This window comes from Cydia amplana, chromosome 16, assembly GCF_948474715.1.
Source record: "Cydia amplana chromosome 16, ilCydAmpl1.1, whole genome shotgun sequence".
NCBI lineage: Eukaryota > Metazoa > Arthropoda > Insecta > Lepidoptera > Tortricidae > Cydia > Cydia amplana.
This window is the reverse complement of record NC_086084.1, coordinates 5,275,248-5,302,911: the sequence shown is the minus strand read 5'-3', so window position 1 is coordinate 5,302,911 and position 27,664 is coordinate 5,275,248. Positions and strand designations below refer to the sequence as shown.

Here is a 27,664-nt window from a genome sequence, read left to right as displayed (position 1 = left end):
AAAAATCTGCCCTATACAGGTTTCCAGTTGTGTATCAGTCGTTAATGTATAAGTTCAAATTGTGATAAAATAATAATTAAGTACTTGATACAATATAAACATTTTCACGGCTTAAACTTATCTTAAATAATTTAGTAACAATCGTGTTTTTTAAGTTATTGATTCTATGTTGTGTTAACCTGTCAGCTCCCAAGGGCTCAAATTTGAGCCAGAACGCTTATGGTGACGTCACACACGTGGGAACTCGTGCGAACTACGGGTTAAATAATATGTATTTTGACCTAGTGAAGTGGAATTCTGCCCGTGAATAAATACTTAGAGCAACACGAAACTGTAGGAATGGGAATACAATTTATCCCACATTTTCTTTATAATGCCAATGTCATTTGAACTCTGGCATGTGGCATTTGATAAAAATAGCATTAACATAACCCATACAATAAAAAACTTACAAATAAATTAAAATCGGCGGCGTCAAGGATGCTTTTGGAAGTCTCAATGTGATACTGTAATTATGGGCGAGAACGAGTTTGCTAGATCCTCCTCGCCTCTTGACCGCTCTCAGTAGTGATCCGTGTTTATAAACAAACAGACCTTAGCCAACTAAAATAATATTGTGATAAAGTTATTAAATTTAATGCTAAAACATGAAGAACAGTGAACTAGAGTTACGTCCGACGGATATCACAAATGGAAGTGAATCTAAGAGAAATGGGAACAGTGAACCGAAGAACAAACCTAGATCTTTGCTAGGTAAAATACGCGCCGCAATCGCCTTCCTCACCATTGAACCTTTCTTGCTTTGCTACATCTTGCCCAATTCCATATCCAGCATAGCTGTTCAGAGACTGAACTTGGAAAAAGCGTGCCGGGTTGATCTTGGGCATACCAAGGAGAAATGCGACGAGTGGGATGGAAATATAACCATTGCAATCCAGTCCATGGTAGCTGATATGACGACATGGCAAGTGCCTTTGACAAGTGCTATCCCAGCGATTGTCATATTGTTTGTTGGAGCGTGGAGTGACCGCACCGGGATCAGAAAAGCACTAATGTTAGTACCGATATTTGGAGAGTTGGTGTCAGCATTCGGTTTAGTTTTAACGACGTATTACTTCGAAGAGTGGCCGCTTTTTGTCACGGCGCTGATAGAATCGCTGCCAACAGCATTTTCCGGTGGATTTTCTATCGCTCTAATGGGTTCCTATAGTTACCTTGCCGACGTCACGTCCGTGGAGTCACGTACCTTTAGAATTGGTATCGCGGCTGTTATAGTGACCCTGGGAGCACCAGCGGCAATCTCTATTAGCGGAGTGTTGTTGGACGTAATTGGTTATTACGGCATCTTTGGACTAACGACGACTTTGTATGCATTTGGGCTACTGTACACATATTTTAGGATTCATGACGTAAATCCGAAGAAAACTGAAGGCACTTGGTATCAGAAGCTGATCATTTTCTTTCACCCGAAGAATGCATGGGACACGCTTTATATTGTCTTCAAAAAGGGTCCCAATAGATTGAAAATTATTCTTGTCCTTTTAGCACATGTTGTTATCATTGGACCTGTCTTTGGTGAGTTCATTGCCTATTTTTAATTTTTGCATGCCTTCTATGATTATATTCAGATTATCCAACTTTTATACTTTACGAGTATGTAAAGCTGGTGCTATTTGCAAGACTATATAATTTTGAATAATTTTACGGTTTAGACTCACTTGTTTTAAGTCACTCGCGCTACATGTTTCGGAGAGCCTAGATCTCTTTTCTCAAGCACTAACAAGTGAGTCTAAACCGTAAAATTATTCAATGTTAGTATGTCTCACAACAGTTTAAATTCGACTATATAATTTGTATATAAAGTAGTACCATTTGTGGGTATTCAAGAAATTTGTACGAAAATGACTTAAAATACGAGGGGCGTTCAAAATATTCTCGGTATTGATATCTTACAACCTCTTCTAAAATTTCTTTCGTTACTGGCCGCTAAGGTTTATTCATTGACATTAAAAAAAAGTATAATTCGAACCGAGATGTTCTTTTGTTTTTCTGCAATTGCTGAACAAACATGAACATCATGTGGGAATTGACAATGTTAACTAAATTAGAACATCGATGCGTGATAAAATTCTTGACAAAACAGGGTAAAAATCAAAAAACCATAAAAGAGGAAATGGATTGTGTTTACCGTGAGTCTGCTCCTTCTTTATCTACCATTCAAAAGTGGTCAAGCGAGTTTAAACGTGGAAGGGAGAGTGTTGAAGACGACCCTAGACCTGGCCGGCCTGTAGTAGCTACTTCACAAGAAAATATTGATAAAGTGGAAAAACTTATATTGGAAGATGGTCGAGTGAAGGTAAAATCTATAGCACAAGTAACCAATCTCTCTATTGGTACCGTACATGATATTATCCATGACCATCTTAATATGTCAAAAGTAAGTGCAAGATGGGTTCCGCGAATGCTGACTCGGCTTCAAAAAGACATGCGTGTAGCTTGTTGTTCCGATTTTATTGACCTGTGCGGTGAAAATCCTGATGAGGTGCTGCAAAGAATAGTTACTGGAGATGAAACCTGGGTTCATCATTATGACCCAGAGAGTAAACAAGAGTCCATGCAGTGGCATATTAAGGGTTCAGCTCATCCCAAGAAGTTCAAGGTCATCCCTTCAGCTGGCAAGGTCATGGCCACGATATTTTGGGATTGTGAAGGAGTATTACTGATCGATTATAAAGAAAAAGGTGTAAATATCACAGGACAGTACTACGCTAACATTCTACGTCAATTAAAGGATGCAATCAAAGAAAAGAGGCGAGGAAAGTTAACCAAAGGTGTTATGCTTCTGCATGACAACGCCCCCGTCCATACTGCTCATATTGCCAAGGCAGCTATTGTTGAATGTGGGTTTGAAACTGTTACTCACCCACCGTATAGTCCGGACTTAGCCCCCAGCGACTTCTTTTTGTTCCCCAATCTTAAAAAGGATCTGCGTGGAAATAAATTTTCCGATGATGAAGCATTGAAGGCGGCAGTGGAGGAGCATTTTTACACCAAAGATAAAAAATATTTTTATGCAGGATTAAAAAAAATAATTGATCGATCTTTTAAGTGTATGAACATAGGGGGGGAGTATATTGAAAAATAAAAATATCAAACTTTTCGTACTTGTTTGTTTTCATTCTCATACCGAGAATATTTTGAACATCCCTCGTAAGGCCAAGGTAACGCTCAGCACCCCACGTAGGATTGAGATGAGATAAACGGAGAACCGGTTGCATATGTCCAGGAGTATATCTACTTGGGCCAACTAGTTTCCTTCCAGGCGCGACTAGGGTTTGAGATCCGGATATCCGGATATCCGAAATATCCGGATATCCGTCAAATCTAAGATCCGGATCCAACGTCTCATAGGATCCGGATATTTCGGATCTCACGGATCCGTTAAATATTGCATTGGTCGCGTTATTGGTACGCGATAACGTCATAAAATAAATACAAATATTGCTTAAACTAAACAGTAGTAACAGTAACAGTATTAAAACGAGCTACCTGCATGCCTCCTGACTGCAATAAGGGTAAATATTTGTATGTTTTAAAGTAATTGTTATCAGGTTTTCGCTCAGTCGCCTTTGGGTCGTCTACCTGGAACATCATTAGTGCTTGTGCGTGTTGTTATCAGTGACTTTTTTGTGTTATCGTGTCGGTTCCCAGTCTTCTGTTAACATAAATAAAATGTGCTTGATGTGCTGCTGAGTAACTAATATTGATATTTTTTTCTCGTTATTAAGAAGCTGTAGCCCAAATTTCTTAATTTGCCGAAACTTTTGTAGTAATTTTACATTATTTTGCAGTAATTAACTGGATTTATATATACCTATAATGGAAGATTGTTGTAATGGGGACTGAATAAATGAGTTAGATACTTTTTCTAAGCCATTTTTCTCAGTCGAACGACTGAAGGTATAGCTATTTTACCGAGGTAAAGGAAGTACGTTTTTTAATAGTATAAATTATATCACACCACACCGGTATAAAATAATAAAAGTACATAAATGTAACTTTTTCTCCATTTTCTATTTTGTGAGCTTATAATGGCAAATTTAAGAAAAAACGCCGAAGTTAAAGCGGTGTTTTTAGGCACCTTTAGAATTAATTCTTCTGAGCAGATATATAGAAATAAGTTTGCTTTAATTACTTCATTTTTGGCGTTTTCGGTTACAAATCGACTACGGCCTCCTAAAAAAATGCATTATATTATTAATAGGAATACCTAATTAAGACTACACTGAATATCTTATTATACATATTTATATCGTTTTGAGATAATAATAATAATTATTAATAATTGTAATTAACTAAAATATGAACATTTTACATTTTACTAGCTGTTCCTTGTATGTAAGTTGTAAATTTCGTCACCTTTCTTGATACAGATCCGTATTATCCGAATTATCCGGATATCCGGATCCGTCAAATTTTAATATCCGAAATATCTGGATCCGAAAAATTGACGGATCTTGCAAACCCTAGGCGCGACAAGAGAAGGAAGTCGAAAGACGGACTGAAAACGCCTCGTGGAGCTATTGGTCCATGAAACATCTGAAGAAAGGCGATCTCCTCCTGTCACTTAAGCGAAGACTCATGGACATGTGCATACTTCTAATTCTCACCTACGGTGCACAAACATGGTCTTTGACGGCGTGTTAGAGGTCCAAACTAGTGGTTTGCCAGCGAGCTATGGAGCGCAGCATATTAGGTGTGACATTAATGGATCGTATCCGGAACATCACGCTGCGCTCCAGAACAAAAGTGGTCGACGTAGCTCGGAAAGCGGCCAAGCTAAAGTGGGACTGGGCTGGTCATGTCTGCCGAATGCCGAGTGAGCTGTGGGCCAAGATCGTCACAGAGTGTCAGCCCAGCTCAAAACGAGGAGTTGGCAAACCACGTCGGCGATGGCGAGACGAGCTAGACTCCTTTTTAAAGGAATGGCCAGAGACTGCACAGGATCGGGAATACTGGAAAAAGTGTGGGGAGGCCTTTGCCCAGCAGCAGTGGGACATTACAGGCTCCTAATAAATAATAAATAAATAAAATAACGCTTTAAAAAAAGGAGATTTTGTATATAAAATTACCCTTATGGTACCTACCAAAGTAAAACTAGATTTATTATCACTATCAATAAATTATGTAATTTTACTAATTATTACAATTAATTGTAACCACTTCTTTTCATAAAAAAGTCTAACTTTTAAAGAATCAATGTTTGTACGTTATAAAATGTCGGTTATCTCTCGCCCAGTTATTCTCAAAATTTTGTATATTAAAATAGCACAAATCGACCCAGGTGTCTTCAAATAATACTCTAACAATAACTTTTTAGCATGATATTAACTTGGAAAACCTACTTATCTGGCATTCTGTCTGTTGCAGTTTCTCCTTATTAGGGTTCCGTACCCAAAGGGTAAAAACAGGACCCTATTACTAAGACTCCGCTGTCCGTCTGTCCGTCCGTCCGTCCGTCCGTCCGTCCGTCCGTCCGTCTGTCCGTCCGTCCGTCCGTCCGTCCGTCCGTCTGTCACCAGGCTGTATCTCACGAACCGTGATAACTAGAAAGTTGAAATTTTCACAGATGATGTATTTCTGTTGCCACTATAACAACAAATACTAAAAACAGAATAAAAGAAAGATTTAATTTAAGTGGGGCTCCCATACAACAAACGTGATTTTTGACCGAAGTTAAGCAACGTCGGGCGGGGTCAGTACTTGGATGGGTGACTGTTTTTTTGCTTGTTTTGCTCTATTTTTTGTTGATGGTGCGGAACCCTCCGTGCGCGAGTCCGACTCGCAGTTGGCCGGTTTTTTTTTATATGCCTTAGGCACCTATTAATTAAATTCTATTGTCTATGATTGCAGGTGAAGGAGCCATGCTGTACCAGTACCTGTTGTTTAAATATAGCATGGATGACGTCGAAATAAGTCTGTTCTTCACTTTCTCTATCCTTATCGGCTTATGTGGTAAGTATTTTAAGTTGTCTTCTTTTAAGAGGGGACGTAAAGCCTGGAAATTAGATGGAAACAAAAGATATGGTGCGCCGCGTGGAACTTGCGATGGAAGATGGCCATCGAGTGGGTTTTACCAATTAATCTTAAGTTCTTAAATTAAAAAAATCTCGTCACTCAGCAGTAATTTATACTAAAATTATGCAGGGTCAATCAAAGGGCAAGCGAAACCCTCATTTTATAATATTTACAATCATGGCATAAAAGGAATAATAATATATAACTAATACCATTATCTGGGGGCACGGCAGTGACCCCGCCAAGTCGAGCAAAACAAAGAGGCACGGCCGTACCATCCTTTTCGCGAAGCGCTTCAGGCCATTTTCAACGTCATGTAATTTTGTACTAGCTGAAGCTAGAACCCTGAATTTTCAGTAATATATAGGGCTTAACATGCTTAAGATATATTCTCAAAAACATTCAATTTGAACTTGTAGTTTAAGAATTATTGTATGTCAAAGTTCCTTAATTTCGACACTGATTCACTCACTCACGATCATCATAATTCTAAGGTTCTTCTAGCATACCCACAAGCTTCAAATTTTAAACATAAGTAGTTTTTAGCTTATCAAGCCATAGAAAACCTAAAAATATTGCAATATCAGTCACGTTTTAAATATCTAAAAACTGCATACCTAAGTTTGTAATCCCATATAAATATATGCTATTACAAAGTTACTGTTGCAGTTCCTACAAATAGTAGGTAAAGTAAAGGTAGGTACACTAAGATGTACGATGTGAGTATGAATGAAGATCCGAAAAGAAGGACTGCCTACAAAAAGAGATTAGATCCCATCAAAAACATTACATGTAAAAAGGTGCCAGTCTCGCACCGCTTTTAATACAAAAAAGTTTTGAGATGTAATGTGAGACCAAGTTGGTTATTTTAATCAGTGCCAGGGGGTGTTAAAACCGTATCAATAAGATATCTTTAAATAATTTGTAATACATTTATAATGACTTGGCAATCGCACATCATGCTTTACTGTACCGTACTCGTAAATATGTCTAATGCTCAAACTGCAATTAGCGCTAGCGTTATGTTTAATTAGAATTATTTTAATAGGTGACGATGATCCTTATGTCATTATAATATATACAGCCGTGCGATGGCCAAGTCATTAATACGTATTACAAATTAAAGATATCTTATTGATACGGTTTTAATTTAACACCTCCTGGCACTGATTAAAATAACCGAGTTGGTTTCACATTACTTCTCAAAACTTTTTTTGTAGTAGAAGCGGTGCGAGACTGGCACCTTTTTACATGTAATGTTTTTGATGGGATTTAATTATATTAGGACTTACTTCGATCGAGAATATGTGGCATTATCTATGAAAAGGAACCTTATTGTCGATGGCGCTTACGCCGCACAGCATTGCGCGGCATTGTATTTATATCGGAGCATCGTTAATAATGGCGTAAGCGCCATCGACAATAGGGTCCCTTTTCATAGATAACGTCACATATAGGTAAATACTTGTACTAGTATTAATTTCGAAATATAACATCATTACACTATAAATTGTTTTTGCGGGTGTAAAATAATGTCTATATCCTTGCCTTGTACACCCACTTAATCTTTACAAAAAACTAAGACCGCGTCTACCAATTTCACCTTTATCATAGTACCATTCAATTTTTCATCTTATACCACTGATACAAAGTTAAAAATGTTTACGTATTAAAACAAACCGCAAAGTTGCGTCAGATGTAATTACGTTATTCTAAAGATATTGATTAAATTAAAATGCCTCACAATTCTAACTTAACTTTTTGTACGGATGACAGAATTGGCCTCGAGGCACCAAAATGTTAAGGCAAATACAAAGTCCGGAAAGTTCGATGTTTGGGCCGATTTTCTTTTGTTTATTATATAACATTTCTATAATATGGTGTTCCGAACATCCTGATCATCCCGCCACCTCTGCCTGGGCCCGAGAGCTCCTTTTCTATTTTGCGACACAGCAACCAGTCCTATTCCAACTTAGTGGTTTCAATGATAATAGGGATTTTTCTATACTTAGAAAAATTATCGGGATGTCAGTTACTTGGATGTCAGTTACTTTTGGCGCGTTATTTCATCCGCTACCAAGAAGATCAGGGTTGACTTCATTATAATGCAATTAGTCTTGAAAGATTGAAGAAAAGCTTCGAATTATGCAAGAACCGCGGGTTAATTAACGCAACTAAGACCAAGCGCTGTGTCCGTTTCTAACGAGTGTTCGCTTCATTGTAACCAGTATTATTGTGATCTACGCTGACACATAGTTTATATTAACCAAAGGCTCACTATTCTACTGGTTTGCTTGAGATTCGTATTGCAAGTGACGGGAAAAACTGCCCAGCTGTGCGGAGACCGAAGGCTGAAAGTCGGATAAATTAAATTCTTAGTCTAATCTTTTGTACTGATTGCTCTGAGATTCTTAAAGGCTTTATTAGTTCCATTTGTATAGCGTATTAGACGACACGGTTGACCACATTTGTAGTCTAAACTTAGTTTTCTATTCTATAAAACAATTGGCATTCACAGTAGCATTCTCAGGTAGAATTTGCCATTCAAGCTATAAAAACATGATATCAATATGATAGTAGGATTTATGTACAAAGCACCAAGTTCAGGGTCCAAATGACCGTTGTAATGAGAAGCTAATATATACGCGGTCGAGAGCTCGTGGCTTCATGCCAGCGAGCTATAAGAAAAGTAACATCAGTACGCTAACTTCGTAAATACGTCAGAATCAGCGTATCCATCTTGTCATTCAATAAAATCTCTTTCACGCGCTAAATAAAAACAAGTGCGAGTCGGGCTCGCCCATGAAGGGTTCCGTATTTAGGCGATTTATGACGTATAAAAAAAAAACTACTTACTAGATCTCGCTCAAACCAATTTTCGGTGAAAGTTTACATGGTAATCTACATCATATATTTTTTTTAGTTTTATCATTCTCTTATTTTAGAAGTTACAGGGGGGGGGGACACACATTTTACCACTTTGGAAGTGTCTCTCGCGCAAACTATTCAGTTTAGAAAAAAATGATATTAGAAACCTCAATATCATTTTTGAAGACCTATCCATAGATACCCCACACGTATGGGTTTGATGAAAAAAAAATTTTTGAGTTTCAGTTCGAAGTATGGGGAACCCCAAAAATTTATTGTTTTTTTTCTATTTTTGTGTGAAAATCTTAATGCGGTTCACAGAATACATCTATTTACCAAGTTTCAACAGTATAGTTCTTATAGTTTCGGAGAAAAGTGGCTGTGACATACGGACGGACAGACAGACGGACAGACGGACAGACAGACAGACAGACATGACGAATCTATAAGGGTTCCGTTTTTTGCCATTTGGCTACGGAACCCTAAAAAGGTTGCATTTTGAATGCATTGTTGGAAAACAAGGGATGACAAAATAAATTCTTAGTGAAAAAAAATACACAGAGAATATCCAAGAAACATAAACAAAACAAATATTCACTATCATGAGGTATCGAAGCCAGGACCAGTTTGTTTCATAGAAAAGTCCCTTCAAACTAGACGAGAGTCTGACCAAGCTAACTCTGCATGGCATTTGCTATAACAAAGTGTGGAAATGTCATTAATAATTTAATATTTCTATGAACATTTTACGTTTATAATGATGACCCTTCCTCACTTTGTTCCGTTCAAGTTTGTGCTATGGACTCTGCCTACGTGACCTACGTCACCTACACGTCGTTAGTTACCTGTTTTACAGTACATATGGGGCTACTTTTCCGCACTAGTGCGTAAAATAGCACTTTTCGTGCGTATGTCGAAACTTTAAAGTGCCATATGTACTGCAAAACGTTAATTTATCGCCACTCGTTTCGAATTTCCTCTTTTTCGAAAATAACTATAAGCGTTCTGCAAATCTGCAGTAGTTAAAATACTCGTATACAATTGTTACCGTGCCCTCTGCCAGCTAACTGCCGGACTTATCTCGAGTCTCGCCTCGGCTCGGGCACAAAGCTGAATTGCTTTGTCAGATTTTCCGCTGATTGAGTAGCAAACTTCCCCGGTTTGTGTACAAACGATACTGAAATGTATATCGATAAGGTGAAATCCTCTTTAACATGAAACTCCCTTCACCGAAAACCTCAATAACTCGAAATATTTAACCTCATTAAGACAAATTAACCAACGATTTTTTCAAGGTATCCCACTCAAAAAATTTACCTCTATTAACTTAAAAAATTAAAATATAAGAATTGTCCCCTTACATTTTCTAACTACCCATATTGTTTATTTCAGGCACAGCGGTAGCGGTGACGCTCTTCAGCAAATTCATGAAAATGCACGACGCTATCTTGGGCGTCATAGCGACGACATGTAAGGTCTCGTCCAGCGTCGTGTACGCACTCGCCCCGACCAGGCCTTGGTTCTACTCAGGGCCCTTTTTTGACTTCTTTGGCGGTACGGGAGTGACTGCCATCAGGTCGCTGGGGACAAAGGTTGTCGCGCCAGAAGAAGTGGGTATGTAACATAACATTATACTTACCTACCCAGGTGATTCGGTCATGTTCTAATGTATGGGGAAGACAAACAAATTATAGCCAGCCTTTTTTTAATGTAGTATGATACCTTTGGGTATGGTGCTTTACGCACACTAGCGTCCCAACCCCTACCCCTGCCACAACCCCTGCCAACTTTTACTATGAAATATGTCCGGGTTGACAGTTGTTTTTAATAAATAATGTTTTTCAAAAAACACAATTTGACCGAATCATAGGTAACAAAAGTAGGAGATATTATCTTGTTAATTCTCTTGAGCAGAAAGCAATTTGCTTACACATACGTCGTAATAAGTAATAAGTTTTAATAACTTGGATAAGAACATTTTGAAGTTCACATGTGTTTTGTGGTATTTGCTATTTGAGTTTTCTCGAACTTCAGTCTGATGTTGTTTAGAATAAGCTTAGGCAAGTTCTGATGACTTTGGAGTTTAAGATAGCCTAACTTTAAATTATCTGTAGTAAGTTCTAGGAACTACGTGACTATATAGTACTTAGAATTACCTACTATAGGCATATAAAAAAAAGTTTTTTAATTAAATTCCGTGGTTGTTTTCAAGGTTCTAATATGTACCTACATACTTTTATTTTTATTTTTACATTTGGTTTTATTTTCATGCTTTGTTTTGCCTAATCATAATAATATAAATATGTGTAATTCTCTAAATATAACAAAATCAGTAGGTTAGTTCTTCTAAAAACCATAGGTAGGTAGACTAGTTATAATTTTCAGAGTTTACTCGTCAAGTATTTGGATAAACTATGTTCTTTATATTTTCCAGCTAAGATGTGCTCTCTAATCGGTCTAGTGGAAGCAATAACGCCGGTAATCTACACGCCCATGTACAGCCAAATGTATAAAGCTACTTTAAAGACCTTGCCCGGCGCGTTCTACCTGCTAGGAGGTGCTATGACTGTTCCAGCTTTCTTTATATTCATGTAAGTTACTTTAACCTATGTACAATCACCTGCAATAATATGTTACTCTTTGAAGGCCGCAGATTTCACATATTTATGTGACACGCTAATTTGGCTCTACAAATAAGATTGTGCCAGATATTTTTGCAGCCTTCGTCGTGTAACATATTATTGCAGGTGTCTGTATAACCAAATGTAAGTACCATCACGCTCCGCGGTTATTGAGCTATTTAGGGCCTTAGGTAAATTGGTTTTTCAATATAAGTACGCACGCTATGGAATGTTCAATACATATAGCTAGACCCTAAATATCTCAACAATCACGGAGCGTGAGTGCATGTACAAAGCCACAAGAAGTATTACAGTGTACATTGCCCGCCCCCGCCCTGGTATGTTAGCAAGCTCTACCTAGGGGCCCGATTCGGATTTTGTAATAGACATCTATTAGATATCTTTTAGACATCGCCAAGGTACGATAACGATATGTTTAAGATCTAACCTGAGTTAAGTGTCTTGAGAGAACGGAGGTCTTCTTATAAAACACCGATGAGGAGGTATTTACTTTATTTGATTTTACAATTACGAGTTTAATTCAATATAGTTTAGAAGCGCGAGGGTGTACCGGTACACCGAGCGATTCGGAGCTCACGTGTAGCCTGGTCGCTGGATGCGAACTAGATGAGGACTCGATGAGAACTGTCTTCCGCTGGTCGGGATGGCCGCTTATATTCATCCCGAAACCGTGGGGATGCGTTGTCTGGAGTCACGTAGGCCATGAGAAGTTTCTGGAGCGTTTATGCTGTCGCTGCCATTAAGATAATGAAGAGTCGATCCCGTGGGACCGGCATTAATTGACAACCGCCATAAAATAGGTGATGCATTACATGCGCCTGTACTTGTATCAAAGGGTGCGTTTGTTTATCCCATTAGGTGCGTCTGCATTCCTTCTATCGACGCTGAAGATAATCTTTAATGTCTTGCCGTCGGTGTGTTGCTGGAGGTCGGGGATACGTGGGAAGCGTTCCTTAACTCCTCCCCCCTTAAGAGAGAACTAAGGGTGTAGCTTGTTACGCCCGTGTTCTCGATGCTGCTGCGGCGTTGGGTGCACTTGAGGTATATGGCGCACCCGATGAGGCACATAAATATGCTTATGCTCCACACGCTGGGTATCCAAATATGTTGATGTATGTTTGATTTGATTGTTGATTCTAATGGCTTCAGGTGTATTTGTAAATCTTCATCCGTATATTGGATCTTATCTGTTTTTTGTTCTAAGTGCATCTGTATCTGCTGGACTTCTTCTTTGAATAGATTGTTGGTTTTCGAGATCACTTTAGTATATAGGTTCGCCATCTGTAGTTCACAGCCGGGATTAAGGTGTAGTTTATATGGCCCTTGGATGACTTCGTAAAACGTTTCATTGCAATTGATGGTTACTCGTTGTGGTCCTCTTGAGTATAACAGGAAATTGCCGTCGTTTATTGTTGTGATAGCTTCCTCTTCTTCTAGTTTCGTCGTAAGGCACGTGTGGTTGTTTTTGAGAAGCAGAGCTTGATGGATGCAGTCAGGTGTTTTATTGGAGTCCTTCCACCAAACGTGTTTGCAGACCATCATGGTTTTCTTAGCTTTGCATTGTTCAGCACTTGGGTAGGCGTACCATGAGTTTTTAATGAGGATTGAAGGTTTTTGGATTTCGAGGATTAGACCATCATGAGTCGGGAAAGGGATGAGGTTGTATGCATTACCACTTTTAGCTTTAATTTCCGCTATTTTTGCAACAAAGTGTATGACATTACTAACAGTGTAAACCATAATACGATCGACTTCTACATTGTTTGCCTCCTCAAAAATGTCTTTACAAGGTATTCCTGGCTTAGCTAATGTTATGCCTAACTCTAAGATATTAATTATATCTTCCATTAATATAAAAGTAGTTAAAATATCAATATTTGCCTTATTAGTAAAACTTACTTCGTACATAGTGTTTAAACGTTTTGTAATGCTTTTAAGCCTTAAGTCAACTTTGTTAATAGTTTCGTTTAAGTTGTTAAGTAATGTTTCTTGGTTATTTGTAAGGGTTTGAATATTGTTATTAATTTCTTTTAAATCATTCGCATCAGGGTTTCCAGCTATAAATTTAACAATTGTTCCAAGACCATCATTAAGGCCGCGTTTGGATCGACCAACGTTTTGGTTCATTAATCCTTTTAATCTTCCTAATAAATGGGTATAAAGACTGTTAATGTGGTAATTATCAGTTTGAACTCTATTAGACATTAATTTGTTAAGGATGTTAAGGATTTCGGTTAGATTACATCTTTTGGTTAGATATCTGTAGCCTTCTATTTCTGCAATTGGTCCTATTTTTTCGAGGTATATGCCATTGGGATTTTCTAACTTCTTGATTTGGTAGGGTTGACTACCCTGGACTTGGAGGAACCTGTAACAACAACAGGCCTCAATTTATTTGCTGCTCGTCGTTTACCTCGACTATCCAAATATATTTTTGGGGCTTTTGTGTCGCGAATGTAGGTTTTTCGGCGAGTACAAAATACGTTAGCTTGTTTATTAGTGGTTGGGAGTTTTTCGTGAGTTTCGACTATTGGGGCTGGTAATTCGGTATTCTTATTATATTCGTCTGTTCTTTTTATTTGAGCATCCCGTTTTATTTTGTATATATAATCGTAAACCGTTTTTAAATGTTCTCTATGTTTTTCCAATAGAGTATTTAACAACTGTGAATTATGGAGAAAGTTAAACAAAGGTTCCGTTTCAATATGTCCAAATAAGATTTCATGTGGAGTTAATTTTGTGTCTGATTGTATCGAGCTGTTGTATGCTATTAATGCGAGTTTCATTTTGTCATCGTGCGGTAGTTTATTTTTATATTGTTCACTAAGCAATCGACAATGTTCTCTCAAAGTTGAGTGGAATCTTTCGACGATCCCGTGTGATGCTGGATTATAAGGCGTAGTGAAATTAATCTTAATGTGATATAAATTAACTAATTCCTTAAGTAGTGCGAATTCTTTTCCTGCGTCAGTCGTTATTTCTGCAGGGACACCATAGTGTGCAAAGTAAGAAAGAAGTTTTGACATAACTGTTGAGCTATTTTTATCTTTTAATCTTTTAACTACTGCGAAACGAGAGAATCCGTCTACTATAGATAAGTAAAGCTTGCCTTCAATATCAACAACATCGCAAAAAATATGATTAAGTGGTCGCAAAGCTATTGGTGGCAATAACATTGGTGGACGCATTGGATGCCGTTCGTATTTGCCTGCCTTACAAATAGAGCAGTTATTAATATATTCGCGGATATCGGACATAATATTTTTCCACCAATATTTCCTACTAATATGCATTAAAGTTTCGGTAATACCGCGATGATTCGTTTTTCCTTCGTGATAACTTTTTATGATATCGATTCGCTTTTCCTTTTCAACTACGGTTTCCACTATTTCAGTACAACGAGTTATACGAATTTGAGGATTATGTTCTTTAGTGAGGATCTTTACCATTTCTTGATATAATTCATCTACGTAAAAGAAAGCGTAATAGTGAATACCTGGTTTTAAATACTCGCGTGCAAGTTTCCTGAGTGCTTCTCCTGGTCGTTTAGATGTATACAGGCTAACTTCTATGATTTCGTTACCGTCTTCCTTTCGCACGTTTATATTATCTAATTTATTGTGTAGTTTAAAATAAATTTGATGTGGCTTTTTATTTATGACATCATTCATAATAGGGATTCCCTGGTGTATGTTGTCATCTTGTGAGTGCTGTGTTTGGATTTCTTCGCGGTTATCATTGTAGTTAATTTGTTCATCCATGTCGCTACCGTTCTGAGCTAATATTGATTCATTATCGTTAAAATTAATTTTTACCCGTGACAAAGCGTCTGCGTTCGAGTTAATAGAGCCTTGTTTGTATTTTATTTCGAAGTCGAATTCAGCTAGTCGAAGTCTCCACCTAGTTAACCTAGAATTGGGGTCTTTTAAAGACATTAACCAAGTTAAAGGTTTATGATCGGTGTAAATGATGAACTTACGACCATATAAGTACGGTCTAAAGTGTTTGCAAGCCCAAACTATCGCAAGTAGCTCTTTTTCAGTTGTAGAATATTTAGATTCTGTATCAGATAAAGTTCTAGATGCATAAGCGATTGGTTTTTCGACATTATCTTTTTTCTGAGACAAAACCGCTCCTAACGCTATGTCACTAGCGTCTGTGGTAACAATAAATTGTTGATCAAAATCTGGATACTTTAAAATAGGTTCGTTGGTAATTAATTCTTTTAGCTTCTGTACTGACTTTAAAAACTCATCATCTATTATAATCTTGGCGCGTTTTTTTAAGCATTTAGTCAATGGTTTTGTTATTTGAGCATAGTTATTAATGAATCTCCTATAATAGCCTGTCAATCCCAAAAAGGATCGTATTTCTTTTTCGGTTTTTGGTACTGGGAAATTAACTATGTCTTGTACTTTGCGTTGGTTAGGTGTTAGACCGTTAGGTGTTAACTCGTGTCCTAAGTACTCTACATGTTTTTGAAGAAACTCAGATTTATCTGGTTGTATTTTTAAATTATGTTGTCGCAAGCGTTCAAATACTTTTCGTAATTTTTGTATGTGCTCGTCCAACGAAGTTGAGTAAATGATTATATCGTCTAGATATACGAGGCATGTATTATATAAGAGGTCGCGTAATATTAAATCCATTAATCGTTGAAATGTAGCCGGAGCGTTTTTTAAACCAAAAGGCATGCGTAAAAATTCCCAATGTCCGTGATTAGTTGAAAACGCAGTTTTTTCGATATCTTCCTCGTGCATTTCTATCTGATGGTACCCACTCGCGAGGTCTAGCGTAGTGAAGTACTGAGCTCTACCTAATTTATCCAATATTTCCTCTATATTTGGCAGAGGATATTTATCTTCGATTGTTTTTGCATTTAATTGCCTATAGTCTATGACCATGCGCCATTTAACCTTACCGGATGCGTCAGGTTTTTTAGGTACAATGTGAACAGGACAACTCCAAGGGGAATTAGACTCACGGATAATGCCATTTTTAAGTAACTCGTTAACTTGTTTGTCTATTTCCTCTTGTTGTTTTGGTGGTTTCCTGTAATTGCGCACATAAATGGGTGTATCATCTGTCAAACGTAATTTATGTTTAACTGTATGGGTAAAGGTAAGTGGCTCTTGACCCGTATGAAACACGTCTTTAAATTCGTGTACTAACTTGGTAATTTTAGCTTTTTCTTCCATATTCATGTGATCCGTTCGAATCGTTAATTTACTAGCTTCCGTTTTGTTTATTTTAACATTGTCTAATACTTCCGATACAGATTTTAATCCATTCGGTATTGGTTGTAAGAAATTATCAAAATTATTTTTGAATTTTTGGGGCCTAGGACTTAGGTTTGTGACACCTAATCTATATTTGCCATCTATCACTGACACTAATGCACAATTAATAAGGACGGTGTTTGTCCCGATTTCAGGGATAAAGTATTCGCCGTCCGGTTTGTTAGATACACATGTAATTAGATTATCCGAGAGCGGATCGATTTTTGAGATTTTCTCCGGATAGTCTATGCTAATTGGAATTATTTTGTTTGGCATGATAAGTTCACACTTTTTTGGATGAATTATTGCGTTAAGCTTTAAAATCAGGTCCCATCCTATCATTCCCGCATATTTGGGGTCAAAGTCATAGATCAAAAATTCATGTTCTATGTCTTCGCCTAACGGGTATAATTTTAAATTAATAGCTCCTCGATGTTTTGTTTTACTATGAGCAGTCGTAATTGTAAACTCTTTATCGATAACTTTATTATTAAAATTCCTATTAGACTTCAATATTGATGATCCAATAAGGCACCTATTACTACCAGAATCTATTAAGATTTTTCCTCCCCATTCATCTATAGTGATATATGGGAGATGATCTTTATCTAAATAATTTAATTTTACGTCAATTCGTTTTGTGGTCCTGTTTCTTGAAAAAAATCATCGCCATCATACGTGTTGGGGTCATAATTATGTTCGTAATTACCATTATGTTCATTGGTATTTATTTGTGTATTAAAAACTTCTACCGGTCGCGGTCTTGGCGGACGATTTACAGGTCGCCTACTAGTCGCGGTTCTCATTGAAATATCACTATCTAAATGGTCAGTTAATCTTTGAGGTTGGTGTTTTGGCGGGTATGTTTGTCGCCATTGTTCCGGAGTTGGTCGCGGTTGGTTGGCCCAATGCATTTGATTGTTGTTGTTATTTAACTGCAGATTAGGATAAGATATTTGTGCGAATTGGTTAGATTGGTGTTGATTTACGCGGTTTTGATTGAAATTCGGTTTTAGTATAGTATGTTGATTATAGTTTTTATTATTATAGTTAAATCTTGGATTAGATTTAAATGATTTTTCTTGTTTTCTCTGGAAGTACTCGGGGTGGACTTCTAACTCGTGTTTTAATTGATTATACGCGTCATCAAAAGTGGTGTGTTGCGCGGAACGGATTAATCGATCAGTCGCGATATCCAAGTGTTTACATAATTGGTCGATGCAAACGTTCTCCAAAATGGCTGTTGCTTGCGGTGAATCCGCTTTATTTTTCGCTGCGTACAAAAGTTCTTTTATTTTATCAGCAAATCCTAGAGCACTTTCGTTAGGGAACCGTTTAATGCGAGTGATTTCAGAAATAATTTGTTCTATACTTCTAGTGTCACCAAATTTAGACCTTAAGGAATTTACAATTTCTTCTACCGTGTTGTTTGGCATGTGAGCAATTGCTTTAATTGCTTCCCCGCGTAACTTGCTTTTTAATATAATTGGAAACAGGGCCCTTGCGTCAGCGTCTGCTGCTCTAGCTAACATAGTAACTTGATTTAAAAAGAAATCTAAAGTTTGTCTATCACCTTCATATTTGGGCAAATATTTTTCGATCGTAGTATGATTCAGAGCCATTTTGATATTAAATTAATTAAATCCTATCACAGAATAGAACTGTCTCTTTTTTTTTTTTAAGAAAAAAAAAATGGTGGAAATGCGTACAAAATAATTAGGAAAATGAAAGGAAAATGTAGGAAAACTCACAGGGTAGCCGCCAGTGCGATGAGTACTGTGGTCTTCATAAGGCAGTGGTCGAATCTCTTCAGGTTGAAACCTTCCAGTTCGCGCCGACGATGTGTAGCCGCTGCTCGCTGGGAGACTCGCCCGTCGCTGTCACCAGTTAAGTGTCTTGAGAGAACGGAGGTCTTCTTATAAAACACCGATGAGGAGGTATTTACTTTATTTGATTTTACAATTACGAGTTTAATTCAATATAGTTTAGAAGCGCGAGGGTGTACCGGTACACCGAGCGATTCGGAGCTCACGTGTAGCCTGGTCGCTGGATGCGAACTAGATGAGGACTCGATGAGAACTGTCTTCCGCTGGTCGGGATGGCCGCTTATATTCATCCCGAAACCGTGGGGATGCGTTGTCTGGAGTCACGTAGGCCATGAGAAGTTTCTGGAGCGTTTATGCTGTCGCTGCCATTAAGATAATGAAGAGTCGATCCCGTGGGACCGGCATTAATTGACAACCGCCATAAAATAGGTGATGCATTACATGCGCCTGTACTTGTATCAAAGGGTGCGTTTGTTTATCCCATTAGGTGCGTCTGCATTCCTTCTATCGACGCTGAAGATAATCTTTAATGTCTTGCCGTCGGTGTGTTGCTGGAGGTCGGGGATACGTGGGAAGCGTTCCTTAACTCCTGTCAAATTTGACATTTCCGCGATTCTGGAGATACTCTTGAACGATTTCCACAAGGTATTACTTAGAGATCTAATTCACATCTAATAGATATCTAACACGATCTATCGTAAAAGTGACATTGGTTGCCCGAATTGCGCTGCAAAAGAGAACTAGTTGAAATCTAAACTATAACGTATCTAGAATGGATCTAGTACGTCTCGTCTCTTGTGAATATCTTGAAGTTCGAATACGGCAGTATGACGTCCCAGCGTTCTTCATATCTATGTAAGTTACGGCACAGTTCCAATTTCAATTCAAAGGTTTTGAGAAACTCATTTCTATTCTGAAAATCGACTGGTTTGAAAATCGCCCGCTTAAACCACTCAGCTACGTATGATTAACATGAACCTAAATTTAATATGATTCAAATTCGTCTAATCATCATAACAACAGCTATACCGCATGCCACAGCAGACACATCGGAATCTTCATTGAGATTACGTAATACCATATAACCGGGAAACTATAATATTATAGTGCCTCATCAAAAAGTTCACGGTCACCAGTTCGAATACCGATGACCACGTCTAGACATTAATAATGACAAGGTTCTAAATAGTTGTTTGTGGAGTTGTAATTATAGCCGAATTACGATGGCACAGAGTTTAAATATAGGGTTAAACTTTCGGTGCAGTGAAACTTTCCAACCCTTAGTATTCTTAACGAAATTAATAGTAATATTGAGCCTAATACGATTTTGTTAAGTAGACGTATTATGTAGGTACATTGTTAAATCCGTAAGAGTCCTGCGGACAATGTACTGCAGACAAAGTGAATTAGAGAAGACTGATAATCTCCATACAATGTTGCGTTATCATTACATCAATCGCTCACTTCAAGTAGAGTTTACAGTATCCCTAAACCTCGTGTTCTCACTTCTTTTGCGCAGCGCTTCTCGGCATTTCTCTTCCTGCACATTTACAATAAAGCAGGGATCGGATACCGGTATTTTTTGTATGGGAACGGAAACGGTATTTTTTCGTTCTTTGCTAATTACTTCATTTCTAATTGAGCAATCTAATAATACGAAGCCGTACCCTAAAAACACAACTGGATCCTACATTTAGAGTTTAAAATAATTCGAAAAATATGGTTATTTCTAAGTTTTTGCAAAAAACCGGTTCCGATCCCTGCAATAAAGTAGTTAAAATTTGTGACATTAGGCACTGTAACGTAAATGAGGCAAAAAATCGTATACTAAACCTGCTAAAATCTTGGAACTTCGACGAATCAGAAGAAATTCTGAATCCTTCCCAAGTAACTCCTAACTCCACGTTCTCATAGGATTACTTCTTCATTCCTCTTCGAGTTCAGTTTCAGTTTTTAATACTTAACGCTCGCACACACTTAAATCTAACAAACTTTTACACTCACACATTCTTAGATTTCATTCACACACTTTTCGCTACCTCCTCACAACAACCTTACACATATACAAGTACACACTCCTCTCTCTTTCCTAAATAATTCCTATGCTTATGTTTAGTATAATTATAAATTTTATTTCTGGTAACTTGTGTTGATCATGACCCCCGCGATACAGGCCATGCCTAGTGCGGGGTTCAATGTAACCTTCCTGCTAAACTTTAATTATGAATATGAAAAAAGAAAAAAAAAATATGAATAAAAATATTGTTGTTATTGTTATTGTAGATCACATGTTACCAACTTCGATACCTGATTAAATAGTATACCATTATTACTTATAAAAATATGTAAAAGTACTCGATTAACTATTATTAACTTGTTTGTTCACAGAACTCTTTACCTGTTATACAAGAAAGAAGAAAGGGACAAAGTAAAAAACCCCGAACGCAAGGAGAGATATGCCCGCGAAAACGCCGTTACTGAGTTCTGATTTTGATAAAAATGGGAGAAAAAAGATGAGTAAAGTTACACATGCGAGCATGCATTAAATGAGCGCAAATTATTATCGCGTTATGGTATAAAATGTAAAACTTTCGATAAATGATAATTTTATAGTATTAACTTATTTATACCGAGACGATTCGGATCACAGAGCGGACCGGATGAAACTAAAAAAAAAATAGTTATGCGGTAAGAGGAGAGACATAAATATAGGTACGGTGCAACTTTAGTACGCTTAACTACGAGTATGCCAATACAATACAATATTCAGATACCAATGGATTTTTTTTATCTAGATCCGATTCACCCTGGAATCAGATATGCCTCGGTCTACTCTAACCTTTATTTTTATGGTTTTATTTCTACCATATTTTGACGGCAAACGCCTTGATCTGAAAATATTTTTTTCAAACTGAGCATTACTTACTTTATCTAATTATACCTACCTAGATATTTATTCTAACTTAGTGTTATAGATTACTTATACCTTTAGATGGTATTTATTATTGTAGACTTAAGAGACTGGTTATATTGCCAAACATTACAAGAGTCAAGGGTAACGAAAAAGGGTTAATTTGTTGAAAAAAGTATCATGTTTTCATTGTTTTTGAGTGTATACATATTAACAAATCTATAAGTTTAAAGCTTTTTTCTACTCCAGCACTTAAATGTGTCAATTAAATGACTGACAGTGATATCTAAAGCAATGTCATTTGAATGCTTTGTCTATAGGCTCATAAGATGACTGCTAGCAGTCATCTTATGAGTATAATACAACTGCTTTATTTTTTTTAAAGATACAAGTTCCGATCATCTTGATTGAAAGAGGTATGTTTTCATTTACAATAATAACTCTTTTTTTTTTAATAATAACTCTTTTTTTTAAATAATAACTCAATTTTTTTTAAATAATAACTCTTTTTTTTTAATAATAACTCTTTTTTTTTAATAACTCTTTTTTTTTAATAATAACTTTTTTTTTTTTTTTTTTTTTTTTTTTTTTTTTTTTTTTTTTTGCTGCAGCTGTCATAGAAAAAGTAATGTATGCAACAGCTCATAATTGGTTCTTAAAATTCTCGGGTCTTTTTTTACAAAACTCGACTACGTCTCGTTTTGTAACTTCGACCCTTGAATTTTAAGAACCCTTATTATATCACTGTTGCATAAACTACTATTATAAATCACGCCTATGATTGATAAAAAAATGGGAATCACTCTTACAGTTATATAAATTAATAAATTATAATATATTATACTCGATAGTTGTTGTTTTTTTTTTAACAAGAAACAATAGAACTGCGTTAAATTATCACTGACAAAAAGCAGATCTGAAGCTTTCTATACTGGAATTATTTTTATTTGCGTCTTTTGAATTTTGATACATTATGACTGACGTATATAGAGATGTAACTAACCCAAATCGATTGTCACAGCAAGCGATTACGATTGGATGGCACCTAGACTGAGGTATCGAATTGTGACGTTTAATGAATTTTTATTTGAGATTTAAATAAAGCTAGAATTATATGGTTAATAAATAATAATAAGACGATATAATAATTTTAATAGTAATTTGTTATAAATATCAAATAACTATTGTAATATGAATTATTTATAACAACATTTACCTAGATTTAATAATGATTAAAAAGTTGACGTGTAAAATGTATATTTTATGAATAAAACATTGAATTGAATTGAATTGTCGCGACCTCAAAAGGAAAAATTTATATCGATTTACTTAGACGACTACCGATTCATAACGATTCATAACGGTGGTGTCCGGCCAACTCTAAATTTAAAAAGAAAAAGACGTAAAACGTAAACGTTCGCAGTAATTTCGATGTGCAAGATATTTTACGTTCTATTGCTGTTGTCAGTGTCATGTGTCAAATGACGCAAATACGACTGCACAAGGTATAAGGTACCTATATTTGGTTTGAGAAGTGGAATCTTGAGGGTTGTGAGGGTTTCAAGGCACGAGAGTTAAACAAACTTTGCTTCCCAGTGAAACACAAAGTAGGTACCTATTACACCAAATCGAAAAAAAATAATTGTGATAAAACAAATTGGTGGTGGTAAAACCTACCGTGCTGATACCTGTTACAGTGGTGATAGTGAATTGTTTTTATGTACCTACCTATATGGGGAAAAAATTACGTCATTCATTTTATTTATGCATATTATTTTAAGAACTCTAAGTAAAAACAGCGCCTTGATAATGTTTTATAGCAATTACCACAACTTGATATAAAAGACGTTCATTTAGCGCGTTCACTCAGATAATATTTTAGTTATCGTCTTGGGTCGTCCCATTCGTTTTTCGCCAAGTTCTTAAATTAGTCCTATTCTGCTTTCGTCACCCATTCTACATTCGTCACAATCGTCGGTGGCATTCAATGTAGAATGCGTGACGAAAGCAGAATAGGACTAATTTAAGAACTTGACGAGAAACGAATGGGACGACCCAAGACGATACCATATTTTAAAATCCAACTTGTACTATATTTTTATGTAGAATAGAATAGAATATAATTTATCGTAAGCACAAACAAACGAGACAATACATAATTATAAGAGACAACACAAAATAAGATTAAAGCGCCACGAAATGAGAATGTTATTTATTTTACCTACGCCTCTTACTATTTTTGCCTTTAGTTAATAGAAGAACTTTTAGTACCTAATGTAATAACTAATCAAAATTCTCATGACAGCCGACATATCATAAGATTTCGGCAGTTCTTTGAAAATAACTCGTGTCTTGTTCTGTCAATCAAAAGAATCGAAAATGTGGTATCTATGTATGGTATAGTATACATACCTACAGAGTTACTACCTTTCTACTTTGAGTAGCTGTGTAAGATAAGAGATTTTTTCAAAGTAGTGGAGATTTGTTTTTCCTCTCTCAAGTTGTAATAAAAAGTCAATATGCCTGTGTTACTTATCTGTCAGAAATGCCGTTTAGCGTACCCTTTATTACTCTAACACCACAGTAAAAGGACCGAAGACAGTCGGCTGCTCAAATACCACCGGATAGATGAAGCCCTAAAAGGGTCCGCCCTTGGAATATCGTTAAACGGGGTGACTTTGAAATGCAGGGGTGTTTTATGCCATAATATTTTTTATGCAGGATGTTTTATGATAAGTATTTACTTTACGAATTCAAAGTAATCTAACCCGTTACCCGAACAGTTGGAGTAGAGAAAAGTGCTAATATTGTGGCCGATTTAAAACTATTAAAGTAGAAACTCCATTGTTTCTTTAAGTCACCCAAAGGACATAGTGGCGTTCTTTAATGTAGGAATTATGGTTTATGGTTTAAGAATTTATTTCTCCAAATGAATATTAATACATTCACTTACATAGAGAAATACAATCAAACATTATATACATTATTTACAGAATGCACGAATAGCATAAAATATATTCTAGGACTAAACAAAGCAAATTATTTATTTTTGTAATAAAAAGTGGGTATTGTACAGTTGTATCAATCGGCAACTGGCAACAGTATAGTACAGGGAGATTCGCGCGAGCGCGGGCGGACCAGGCTGTCCGGAATTCAAGATCATACTGTGGTGGACGCCCCAGGAGACACTTTGCGGGAAGACTATACGAACCGCACGCGCTAACAGCTAACGTCAGGGATTAAGTACCACCACACGCGCCCAATTCTGACCGAGGGGTGTCGTGTTTCGGAAATTCAGGGACAAACTGCCGAATCCGACACATGAACAGACGATTAAATGAAAATAGTGTTTAGTTTTAATTAACTTTATGAAATGTATGTAAGTTAGTCTGTATGATATTATGTAGTTAAGTACTGGCCTTTGTCGCCTGAAAATAAAATAATTTCTGATGATTTGGTAGGTATGAAATGACACGAGTAGCAGTATCTTTGCTTGAAGATAGACTACTCTATAAAAACCTACTCTAACACGAGTTGAATGCTCGGTTATCACTATCAACACAATGAATGAAAAATCCCTTATCCTGAATAAACCTTCTTCACAATTTCGCAAATAGGTACTCAAGAAATTGAAGGAATAAAAGGATAATTAGATTTATCACCAAATGGTTTGTTTTAAGAGATATGGAGAATAGAAACGTTATTCTAGAATATTTTTTTAGCTGTACAGTTAAGTGTAAAAATATGGGTGTATAAAATTTTTACTTTCTCAAAAATAGGCCCAAAGTTCTTAATTCGCTGACATATTTTTGAGCATGATGAGTGCACCCATATTTTGACACATGACTGTACCACTTAAATATTACGGTTTAAAAACTATCTAACTGTATATCTATGTCTGGTAATAGTTTTCCTCCACCTAAGGACTCTCATTAACAATTTGGACCATACCTAACAAGGTAGGTGTGCAATAGCACAATATATTATTTTTATTTTCTGTATAAATCTTTTTCAGTCGTTTTACGCCGTTTCAGCCACCCCTTCATTTTGTACAGGCCGCGTAGCCATAGCCAACACGCCAATCGCTTACGCTCCGTAGCGATCGAAACGCACTGTCGCACTAATATGGAAAAGTGATAGAGAGACACAAAGATTGTCACTTTGGCTAGGCCGGTAGGTCCTTTTACTGTTTATAGCTATGAGATGTACAGTCAGCAGCTACTGCAGCTTAACGAATGAGGCAAAATTCACACGCTCATATTCTTTTAACATTAAAGTTGTGTTCCAATGTACTTCTCGCCCACTTTGCTGCTGACTGTCAGGGGCCCGTTTCTCAAAAGCTTGTAACTTGTAATACAAGCGGGTGTCACTTTTTGACAGCCGTTGTTAGAAATCTTCCACTTGTATTACAAGTTACAAGCTTTTGAAAAACGGACCTCAGGTCAATTCGAACGCACACTGTTATTTAGCTATCGTACGTCACAGCCGCGCCAATACATGTACGACCAAGTCAATCAAAATGCACGATAACTAAATAACCTGACTTAAATATCATTCCGATATCAGTGTACATTCGTTCGGCCCCGTAGCCAACGTGCCAATCGCTAACGCTCCGTAGCGATCGAAACGCAACTGTCACTGTCACACTAATCTGGATGAGTGATAGAGAGACACAAAGCGATTCGATGGCGAAGGATAGCGATCGTCACCTTGGCTAGGCCGCCTGTGTACCAAAGCCAGTATGGCGTTTTAGTAATCACATTGAGAGGAAAGAAAGAATCCGTTACCGTTTTCCGAATCGAGATTATTTTACGAGCTGAATGCATACCCGATACTCATAAAATAAATAATTTGAATATATTACAGCCTTTTTGAACTCACAAAAGGTCAATAACATGTACCTACTGCAGATGGACAACCTCCAATAAGTAAATAGTTTTAAATCTTAATTGTTACACGTTTTTACAAAATGCCTTGAAAAAATGCACCCCAACCAAAACCTTATTAGAATAAAGTTGGTATGATAGAAAAAAAATACGAAAACTTGTCTAATTTTCATTTAATTTCAATTCCTGCATACCGCAGTAGTTTAATTTTAGTATAAAATAAGAAAATAGGCAGTGATATAGCCGAGGGATGTGACAAGCAATTTTTGAGTTAATGAGGTAAAAAATGTTTTAAATTAAAACCCGATATCTCCGTCGCGTCGCAAGTTTCGCACGGCGCGCCAATCTTTTGTTCTCTTCTAATTTCTTGGCTGTAGGTACGCCTCTCTTAAAACGCGATGAACAGTGTCCATAATATTTTGTCTTCATAATACGGAGTTTAGGTGAATGATATTGACATTGTTATAGAAACACTTGTGAAATTATACAAAGAACCGTTTTAATTACTTACCTACGTTCAGTTTCTTGCTTAATTTTTAAGAACGTTTCGTGTATTTTTTACGAATGTTAAGTACCTAGATATATGTCGAGATTAAAAAATATAACGACTATATTGTTAAGGGGCCCACTGATTAACAGTCCGCCGGACGGTATCGGCCTGTCAGCTGTTCGGAGCTGTCAACTTTTTGTTCTAACTGACAGTCCGATACCGTCCGGCGGACTGTTAATCAGTGGGCCCCTTTAAAAGTGTATATTGTTAAAGTATTAAATTAATACTGTCCGGTTTAGAAAATACTTATGATTGTTCTTCCGTGCTTGCGAGACCAAGAACACGTAAGTATCTATGTTCATTTTGTATTGCAAATGGGGCGCTTGGCACTGAAAGTGTTGTTATATTATTAAATAGAACTCGGTTAAAATTTTAAAAATTACGTAACTACGACCGTAATATTACTACCGACCGTGTTAAATAACCTATAATAGATACAAAGTATCCAAACGAAATGAGTTTGTTTTAAAAAGTAAATGCGATAGCAAACCACCGTTGATAACGACACTTAGCTAAAGAGTTTAAACATTTGTCACTTTAATATGTATTTAATGAACTGACCCAATATAAAATAGGCAAGCTGTTTGCTTCATTAAATATACCTATTAAAATCTTAGAAGATAT

At 36.7% G+C, this 27,664-nt stretch overlaps 1 protein-coding gene and 1 long non-coding RNA gene across 2 annotated transcripts in view; both read left to right on the top strand.

The window, feature by feature from the left end:
- Positions 1 to 27,664, top strand: part of LOC134655444 (uncharacterized) — an 89,750-nt gene that overhangs the window by 1,013 nt on the left and 61,073 nt on the right. The gene's annotated exons all lie outside the window — the stretch shown is intronic.
- LOC134655156 (proton-coupled folate transporter-like) lies at positions 378 to 21,192 on the top strand. The gene is made up of 5 exons (XM_063510609.1): positions 378 to 1,575; positions 5,914 to 6,015; positions 10,339 to 10,560; positions 11,381 to 11,537; positions 21,082 to 21,192. The coding sequence occupies exons 1-5, from the start codon at positions 648 to 650 to the stop codon at positions 21,179 to 21,181; spliced, it is 1,509 nt and encodes a 502-aa protein (XP_063366679.1). The 5' UTR covers positions 378 to 647; the 3' UTR covers positions 21,182 to 21,192.

Coding starts and splice junctions, on each gene's coding strand:
- LOC134655156 (XM_063510609.1), top strand. CDS start 648: ATGAAGAACAGTGAACTAGAGTTACGTCCGACGGATATCACAAATGGA. Junction 1,576..5,913: donor TATCATTGGACCTGTCTTTG/GTGAGTTCATTG, acceptor CTATGATTGCAG/GTGAAGGAGCCATGCTGTAC. Junction 6,016..10,338: donor TATCCTTATCGGCTTATGTG/GTAAGTATTTTA, acceptor TGTTTATTTCAG/GCACAGCGGTAGCGGTGACG.